Source organism: Camellia sinensis, chromosome 5 (genome assembly GCF_055761805.1).
Source record: "Camellia sinensis isolate YWXY chromosome 5, ASM5576180v1, whole genome shotgun sequence".
In the NCBI taxonomy this organism is placed as follows: Eukaryota; Viridiplantae; Streptophyta; class Magnoliopsida; order Ericales; family Theaceae; genus Camellia; species Camellia sinensis.
The window spans coordinates 166,742,007-166,752,527 of NC_138965.1; the positions used below are offsets into that span (position 1 = coordinate 166,742,007).

At 34.0% G+C, this 10,521-nt stretch overlaps 1 protein-coding gene across 1 annotated transcript; it reads right to left on the bottom strand.

Moving 5' to 3' along the window:
- Window positions 1-649: 649 nt before the first annotated feature.
- Window positions 650-1,294, bottom strand: LOC145791853 (uncharacterized). Its single transcript, XM_082872304.1, has one exon. It carries the CDS (start codon window positions 1,292-1,294, stop codon window positions 650-652), a length of 645 nt encoding a protein of 214 aa, XP_082728430.1.
- Window positions 1,295-10,521: the final 9,227 nt, after the last annotated feature.

Genomic DNA, 10,521 nt, shown 5'->3' on the forward strand with positions numbered 1-10,521 from the left:
TCAAGCCGAGGGCTTCTATGTAAAGAGTTAGAACTCTTCTTTTGTTGTGACCAAGTGGTAACTTGGAAAGCTGTAAGCCCGTAGGGCATTTACTTTGTTGATAACATGTATTATTTTTGTAAAGAAGACTCTGATGAATGAAAATGTATTCTTTCCCTTATGTTCATGAAACTTGATAATGAATGATTTATGTCTTAAATTGAGGGTGTTACAAATTTAAATCCATTCTTGCTTAGCAAAAATCCAGAAACTAGGTTCTTTTGAATATCTGGTACATACAGCACATCTTTGAGAGTGAGTTCTTTGCCTAATGTCATCTTTAGCACCATGTTCCCTCGTTCCTCAACTTTGGAAGTCGAAGAATTCCCCATATAAAGTTGTTCTCCATATTCTGCTACAAGATATGATGAGAACATCTTTTTCTTGGAACAAATGTGGCGAGTAGAGCCTATGTCCATCCACTATGCTTTGGGGTTGTCCACCAAATTGACTTTAGACACAATGCCAGATACATTCAGGTGCGAAACCATTGCACAAAGACTCTTTTCTTCAGTTAAGTTAGCTTGAGCAGGTTTTTTTCTTGTAGTTTCCTTGAGTCCTCTTGCGACAATCCTTGGCACAATATCCCATTTTGCCATTAAAATTCGGACTATCTCCACTTAACACCTTGCTTAGAGTTCTCTCTGGGATGCTTCCTTTTCTTATTGTTAAACTTTGGCTTATATTCCACAATGTTTGCCTTTGATTCCATGAGACGATGTCCATTTTTCTTTTCAGAACCACGATTATGCTCTTCAATCCACAAATGAACAATCAAATCCTCTTGTGATATCTCTTTGCATTTATGTTTTAAATAGTTTTTAAAATCCCTCCAAGTCGGAAGTAATTTTTTAATAATAGCTGTCACTTGAAAAGATTCGCTCAGAGACATTCCTTTTGCATGAATTTCATGTAGGATAGCTTGAGGTTTTTGGACTTGATTGATCACTGTTTTGGAATCCGCCATCTTAAAATCAAGGAAGTGACCGACAACAAATTTCTTTGTTCTGACATCTTTTGTTTTATATTTGCGATCAAGCGAATCCCACAATGCTTTTGCAGTCTTGATTGGACTATACACATTGCATAATGTGTTATCCAATCCATTTAGGATATAGTTCCTATAGAAAAAATCTACATGTTTCCATACATCCAGTATTGCAACAACTTGTGTATCACTTTCATTCTCACTAAGAGATTGAGCATCTTCTCTTAAAAACCTTGCCAAATTTAAGGTGGTCAGATAAAATAACATTTTCTATTGCCAACGCTTAAAATCTATACTAGTAAATTTTTCAGGTTTTTCCCCATGATTGACGGAACATAACCATGTCCAACAACTGTTGGAATCGAAGTAACCGGTGTAGACACAACGGGTGTAGGGGCAGTATTTCTCGATGTAACATTACTTTCTGTAGCCATTTCTGATTAACAAAAAAAAAAAATTCCTTTTTTTATGTTAAATAGAAGATTCCACTATATATATATATATATATATATTGTTAGGACCCTACTTGTTGTCAAATTCCATGGACAAACTTGGGTTTATATTGAGTTGTAATTTTCCTGTTTTTGGTCTGCCTGCTCAAGTAGGCAAATTGGCACTCGAGCGAAGATTACACTCTCACAGTATTTTGCGTGTCTACAAAAATACTGAGTGCTGTGTTTTTATGCTCGAGTGTGGGATCTTCCGCTCGAGCATGAACCCTGGTGTTTGGAACACGCGATATATATTCCTTGCTCGAGCGTCCATTTTTCTGCTCGAGCAGATCTCACTATCTCAGTCTCTAAAAACCTCAAGTTGCTTCAAATCTAGGGTTACTTTTCCTAGATCTTCTTTAAGGGTTTTAGGTTTTTCTTTTGGGGATATTTTTCTAGTTTTCTTTGATGTTTGATTGAATTTTTTGAACTCATGTTCTTATAAGCACACATCAAGGAGTTTGTTTGATCTTCTTTGAGAGTATTCTTCTTCGGTGGAATCCGAAGATTCAAGCACAGAGTAATCAAAGCAGTTTGATGTTGTGTGCAGTCGTTGATTCGATAATAGATGTTGTGGATTCAACATCAATCTAATCAATTCCAAGACGAAGGTTGTGCTGAAAGATATACAGAAGATTTGAAGACAAATTGGAAGTGTTTGGATAATTTGTTTGTTATCTTTGTAATATTTCTTTCTTCGGTAGTGGATTGATTAGTGGCGTTTCGCCCATGGTTTTTTTTGTCATAATTGAAGGTACTTCAATTGTGATTTTTTCACGTAAAAATCGCTTGTATCGATTTATTGTTTTCTAAAACAACAATCTAAATCACTTTCGTACGTGCTTGATGATTTAGATTGTGAGTTTTAATTGATTGGGAATTGGAATAATTAAATCTTGATCTAATCATGAATCACTTAGATTTCTCATATATATATATAACCATAAAAATAAATTTATATATATACAATAAACTTCACAATACCATAATAATATGTGGATAGATAAGTAGGGGTGATATGGTTTTTCAAATTATTTTGGCCACTAAAGTTTCTAGATTATGTTTATGTGTGCATTTGGATACAATTATACAAATTAATAACCATCACTACTACAAAAAAAAGTTAAAAATCACACTTTGAGGGGGGAAAAAAAATCTCACTTTTATTGGAAGTGTGATAAAAAAAATTAGATTGATATTTTTATCACACTTAATTTGATTGAGTATGATAATATTTATTTTTTATCACTTTTCAATTAAGTGTGATTATATATATATATATATATATATTTTAATCACACCTTCTAGTTAAAGTGTGATTATATATACACTACTACTTTTTAATCACACCTTTTAAATTAGTGTGATTATAAATATATTTTTTAATCACACATTTTAATTAAAGTGTGATTATTTATATAATTTTTAATCACACCTTCTAATTAAAGTGTGATTATATATACACTACTACTTTTTAATCACACTTTTTAAATGAGTGTGATTATATATATATATATATATATATATTTTTTAATCACACATTCTAATTAAAGTGTGATTATTTATATATTTTTTAATCACACATTCTAATTACTTTTTAATTACACTCCCTACATAGGTGTGATTGTATAAAATATTCCAATTTGATTTTTATATAAAATGTACAATTCCTAAATTCGCGCCTCTATTCTACACCCATGAATGACCGAGGACGACTTTTCCATTCCCAACAAGATTGAATTTCACAAACACACAGGTCTCTTCTCCTCACTACAACAAAATTGGGTTTTCACAGATTCACATTAACGACATACACTAAATGCAAGCCGTGGTAAATAAAAATATCTCACTTTTAATGTAAGTGTGATAAAAAAAAAATTAGATTGATATTTTAATCACACTTGATTTGATTGAGTGTGATAATATTTATGTTTTATGTCACTTCTTAATTAAGTGTGATTATATATATATTTTTAATCACACCTTTTAATTAACATGTGATTATATTTATTTTTATATCACTTTTCAATAAAGTGTCATTATATATAATATTTATTACTTTTTAAATAAGTGTGATTGTATATATATATATATATATATATTTAATCACACTTTTTAAATCAGTGTAATTATATATGTATTTTAATCATACTCCCTAAATAGGTGTGATTGTATAAAATATATCAATTTCATTTTATTTTAATCACACTTCTAAATAAGTGTCATTATATATGTATTTTAATCGCACTCCTTAAATAGGTGTGATTGTATAAAATATTTTAATTTCATTTTTATATAAAATCTGATTCCCAAGTTGGCGCCTATTATGTATCACCATTGAGAGCAAATGACTCTTGCATTTCCTAACAAGATTGAATCTTTTCTCCTTATTGAAACGAAGCCCTTCATTTTCTTTATCCCAGCCCCAAACCACCATTGCCTTTCCCAACAAGATTGAATCTCTTCTCCTTGCTGAAACGAAGCCCTTCATTTTCTTCATCATAGCTTCGAACCACCATTGAAGTTTGTCTTTTGAAATAAAAAATCTCTTGAAATTTCTAGTGAGTCCTCTAGTTTTTATGCCCCCTTTGTGTGTATTTCTATTGGTATAGTAGAATCACAAATTTTGCAGAGTTTTCTTTTCTGTATGTGTATTTATCCTCTTGTGGTATTGGATATCGATGTGTATTTGATTGGCCTTTTAACTTGTTGGCTGTATATTCTGTCATTGTATTTGTATGTATGCTAAGGATGTGTATTTGGTTGGCCTTCTATCTATTTTGGAATTTGCTTTTCTGTTCTGCAAGATGGTATTTTGTTCCCCTCGATTCATAATTATAGAAACTTGCTATGCTTGGATCATTTGAAGGTTGCTATCCTTCCTACTCGAACCATATGAATGATGATTGTCACTCTCTGCAACCAGTGGTTGAGTGCCGAAACAGTGAAACTCACTACTCTATTGGCCTCTGTTAAGTGTCATTATATATATTTATTTTATAAATTTTCCTTTTCACTAAAGTAAAATTAAAATAAAAAAGGTTTGTTGTATCAACGTGTCCATGTCATTTATATCGGTGGGTGTCCTATGTCTAAACACAAGGGGTGTCTGCGGTTCAGTTTGGGACGGTTTGCGGTTCGGTTTGGACCCACCCGCATCTATGCGGTTTGGGGAAAAGTCAACCCGCAACCGCCCGCAATGCGGTTTGCGGTTTGTGCGGATATGGTTCGTGGATGTGCGGGCGGTTGCGAGCGATTTGCGGATTGAACTTTTTTCCAAAAATTTATTATTTTTTTTTCCCCCATTTTGTCAATCTTTATTTTGGACCTTTTTTTTCACAGATTCAAGTTAATAGATTGAATCAAGTTAACAGATTCAATTTCACAGATTCAATTCCTAAAAACAGATTATACAGACACAGATAGATTTAATTCCAAAAATTAAATAACAGATTTAATGCAGATTCAATATAGATTTAAAACAAATTAAATAGATTCCACAAATAGATTTAAAACATATTCAATACAGATTCAATACAAATTAAATAGATTCCACAAATTAAACAGATTTAAAACAGATTAATTCCAAAAACAGATTTAATGTCCTCCATCAACAAATAACATAAATAGATCTATCTATCAACTGATTCTTCAAACCAATACCACATTAATGAATAGATTCAAAATAGATCTATCAACTGATTCTCCAAACATAGACAGATCAAAGATCGGAGAGAGTGAAAGAGAGAAAGACAGAGAGAGAGAGAGGTTTACTTGCGATCGGTGCGATGACAGAGTCAATCGATCGGTCGATTTTGTGATGAGAGAGAGTCGATCGGTGCAGTAGATGCAAAGCCAAAGAGTGAGAGACTGTGAGATAAGACAGTGAGGGAGGGAGACAGATCAGAGACACAAAGATCGGGGAGAGAGAGACATAGACAGAGACTGAGATTCAGAGAGGAGCTTACCTGTGAGGTGTGCGATGAGGTCGATAGGTTGATTGGTCGATTAGTCCATCTTGCGAAGACAGAGAGAGTGGATCAATCAGTGGGTGTAGGCAGTGGAGATGAAAATCGCGAGAGTGAGAGCGAGCGTGAGAATGAGAGACACAGAATGAGATAGATAGAGTGAGAGATAGATAATATTGATTAGGGTTTTCTTTTTTGAACGGTCGAATTTGAAGGAAAAGAAAAGGGTTTTTTTTTTTTAAACGGTTAGATTAGATTTGAACCCAAAAAAAAAAAAGTGTTTTAGACGGACGGGTTGGGCAGGTGCGGGTTAAACCCGCAACCCGTCCGCAACCCGAAAATTACATAAAATCCAAACCGCACCCTACCCTAATGTGTTTGCGAAACCGCCCATACGTGCACGGTTCGGATCGGGTAGGGCGGTTTGGGCGGTTCGAATAACCCTATGCCCAGCCCTAACATGCATCATTGCATTTAACATTGAAGTTCCAGATTAGCTGGTCAGACTAGTGAACTAGAAATTCCCATTCAAATTGGATGTGTTTTACATGGCTAAAAAGGGTAGACAAAATCATGTTTTTCTTTCTCTATTTTTTTTCTGGTTTGGAAGGTAATAAGTTCTGAACGTTAATTTTTGCAAACACGACCAATATCACTACTCCTAGTACTAGCAGGACAAGGCTTAGTTGAGTTGAGTAAGTTATGCTACTACTATTTTTATTCATCATTACTAAAAATGTAAAAAAGACAACCATTCATAAAGGTCGTGGTTAAAAATAAATAAATAAATAAATAAAAAAAAAACTTAGGAAACTCATAAAAATAAGAGTATGGTACAATAAATGCATCTTCCAATGTGATCATAAGCTAGATATTGCACAAGATAAGGAGCTCACTTGTATAAATAGAATGCAATTCCCAGAAACACAACATAGGGGGCTTACTTGTCAAAGTGAGAATTGCATTATGGACCAAAGCATCATACACAGGATTGCCCTTCCTAATGAATGACATTATCTTTAATTTATATCGGGTCAGATTTTGTTCCAGGTGACTCTGAATTCTTGTTTGGTCCTGATGCTTTTTCTTTCTCTTTTCCTTTTTTTTGATCTGTGTTGGAGTTTAAGTTGTTAGAGCTGGTAGTTGATTGAGGTGGTTGAGCTGTCAGTTTTGGTTACTGGTTTGGCTCTATGGCTACTGCTACTATCTGTCAATTTGATTCTGTGGCTGCTGCTACTACTATTTTTGGGAGTTTTAGTTTGCTTTCTTGTTTCTTTGGGGTATCAATTAAGAACAAAAACCAATCACATATCTTATAACTAACAAAACCAAAATTGCTATATATACAGCAACCTAGCCAAAACTATAAAATGTCGTAACTACACAGTAGAAAACCTTTAGCAAGTAGCAAAGAAAGCACCATGAGCAAGACATATATATATATATATATGTATATATACCTTCAAATCATTGATCCCCTCTCTCATGAATTGGTAAGTAGCTCAGACATTTTGTGTGGCTTTCTGTGACTTCTTTGAAACTATTGCATTCACATTCAAAGCGTTTTTGCGCATCTCATGCAATTCTATCTTCTCTCCTATCGTTCTCTTCTCCCGACAACTTTTCCTTTCCTCCCTGCACTTTTTTCAAAAGGATATCTGCTTCACAGCATGCCTCATCCATTGCTTTTCTCATAAATCTTACTTCTATGACCCTTATTCTAGTAATGAGGATTTAATGAGAGAGAATATCCATGTTTTAGGAGTGTGCAACCTTTACCTAAGCCTATGCAGGGAACATTGTTCATGCAACTTGCACAAGACCTCAATAGCTGAATCTTTGTTATGAACTTCAGCATTGTGCATCATCACTGGTACAAACATGTGGCCCTCTACATGCTAGTACTCATTTGGTTGCTATGTCAACGATGCAAAGCCTGCTACAAGAAAGGCTTACCAGTTTTTGACACAGAAAACCATCAGCATATTGTAAAGTTCTATCCTATATGTCACTGGAATGCTTGTTATTACCTCATAATATTTTGTTAGTGTGTTGTACGTGGGTCTATCATTATTTAGAGGAGGAATTATTTTTATAGAGATTTTAACCTTGGCAAATGGTGTTTCGCCAAGTACTATACTTCCTTTTGAGATTGGTTGTGGAGATATGTTGATGCAACTCCAAGTAATCATTGAGTTGTGGTTTTAGGTTATCATGGTTGTCCACCAGTAGGACTACTAATGCATCAATTTTTTTTTATTTTTTATTTTTTATATATTGTGCGACTAAAGACACTAGTGGTGCATTGATGGCTGGATTCAATTTGGTTCCCCTATAAACCAAATCATGTCAGCAAAAAAGAAAATGGCATTGGGTTCCCTAAAACAGAACCAAAATGAATCCAGACATTTTTGGTTGTGCAATATATGAGAATGAAGGATATATTTAGTGTCAGACAAGTGAAACATTGTCATAAACTAAACCTACAGTTTCGAGAAAGTGGTTTTGACATCGTTGTCAACCTTCTCTTGTTTAGATTTTCACTCCTTATGGCTCCAATCGCAAAAACTACAAATGCAAAGTGAGTAGTTAAAACCAAAACATTCTGTATTTCAATCAAGAATTAGAGTAGAAATAAGTGGAAAGAAATCAAAAGGAAAGACAAAAGTGAAATTTCTTCTTTTTTTTTCCCCTCTTAAATCTTTTGATAAAAACAAAATCTCAGAGAATTTTTTTCGCAAAATCAGTTTGTATGCATGTGCAAAACAAGTAGATAGTCTTCATTGAATGAGAAGGAATACTGATACACAAATAGAATACTGATCAACAATTTGCCTGCTGATTTGGCTCCTAGATTGGTATATTTGGTGTGTATGGTCTGATATAATCGGAGGAATGCTACTGGTGTGTTTGGTGTGTATCTGATAGATCTGCTAGAATTTGAGAGCTGTTATGTGGTGAGTATCTGATGGGGTCTGGTCTGTAGTGGTTGCTGGTTTAGTATTTTGGGTAGATTTAAAGTGACCTGGGCTGCTATTAGCATAGGTTTTCTCTGCTATTTTGGTATTTTTGTTGCTATCTGTTGCTATCTACTGTCTTTGTGTATCTACTGTATTTTGTTTATATCTGTTGTCTTTGTGTATTTGTTACAGTATTGTAAGCTCTGTTGCAGTTTGTATCTGTTGGTCTCTCACCAACAAGTGCTTGGATTGATACTACCATGTGATTGTGCGAGTTTCTTAGTGCCAACCTAGTTGGGATTGGGTTGTTTCGTTATGATGGCTTTTGCATCATCCCCTTTCCCTTTGTTGATTTTTTTTCCTTACGTGTAAGGTTCTCTATCATCAATAAAGTTTTCTTCATTGTTGATCAAAAAAAAAAAAAAAAAAAGATAAAATATAAGGGTGGAAATTTTCGATATGTTTTGACAACAACTCGAACCATACCCAAAGTTTTATAATTATTTCAATATAATTATAATAATTGTTTTTTTAATTATTTCTGTCAATTTGATTCTATGACTGCTGCTGCTACTATTTTTGGGAGTTTTAGTTTTCTTTCTTGTTTCTTTGGGGTTGCTAGAACATGGGACACAACCTGCCAATAGACCCAAAACATAAACAATGATCAAAATATATTATGTCTTACATATAACATACAAAGCCGCTATCTTGATATATAACCATCTGTGTATGTAAGTCATAGGCAAAACACCAAATACAATGTGTACATGCTTTGACTGGAGTAGTTTACACCAAAATTTATTGGTGCCTTGACTAGTCTAATCTCCAGTTGCTGTATTAAGGGATGAAAATGGAAATCAGATATGAAAATGTACATATTATATGCTGGCTAATGATACTAGTGAAAAAGTGAGGGAAGCTGGTCAATACCCAAACACACCAGACACTACCCAAGCACACTGCGGCTACTGCTACTGTTGTTGTCCAGAACCAAGCACACTGCTGCTGCTGCTCTCCGATTGTTTACTAGCTTAATTCAATCTACTAATATAGAGATCATGTCTTGCGTATAAAAAAACATAGCAACAAATTTATTATGTGAAAAATATCTAACCATTTAGACTTATTGAACTTTATGAAAATTCTTTAAACCTTGTTTGTTCTATTCCATAACTGCGAAAAATATCTAACCATTCAGATTTATTAAACTTTTTGAAGATTCTTAAAACCTTGTTTGTTTTATTCCATAACTCAATATGCTAGTTTCTTTTCTTTACAATTAATGTTGAAAACTTTAAGAAGTTAGCTTCCACGACGTTGTTGTTTAATTTATTATTGATTTATTGTAGATGTAACTTGCAAAATTTATAATTAAATGTAGGCATACTCTAGAATTTAGCTCAAACATATGAATAATTGTTTAATCAAAACACGGCAATGCCTATCTGAAGAACAAGAAGGTATGCTACATAAATAGAGCGAATCACTTTGAATTACCAATACCTAAACAAATAATCGGTCGATATTTCCCAGCTCATAAGCGTGAACAAAATTGCCAATAGCGTGCGTAGTATTTAAGACTAACAAGTGAACAAAAACAACAATTACTGCAACAACAAAGGGAAAATTGTCAAAAAGCAAAAGAATAACAGTTATGTAATACAATCTCAAACAATGATAAAGGTATAGAATATGTTGTCAGACGCAATAGGATAGACAAACCTACAAACCTATTGTCTGGGCAATAGGATAGACGAACCTACAAACCTATTGTTGGTAACCCAGACACCTTCTAACCTCAGCAGTTACACCTAGTAAACAAACCACACCAGCAACACAACAGCAACAAAAGCACAGCAACACCCTTCACCTCAGCAACTACAGCACTTGATTCAAATTGATCACAAAATCATGAACTGAGTACTGCACACCTGCAATACTACCCTTTGCCCAAAAAGCTATCCTTGACTTCACAATATCCACCAAATCAACAAAATTGGGATGACCCCCATTGAACACCATTTCATTCCTCAACTACCAAACTAACCACAGCATCACTAGTGGCACCATAT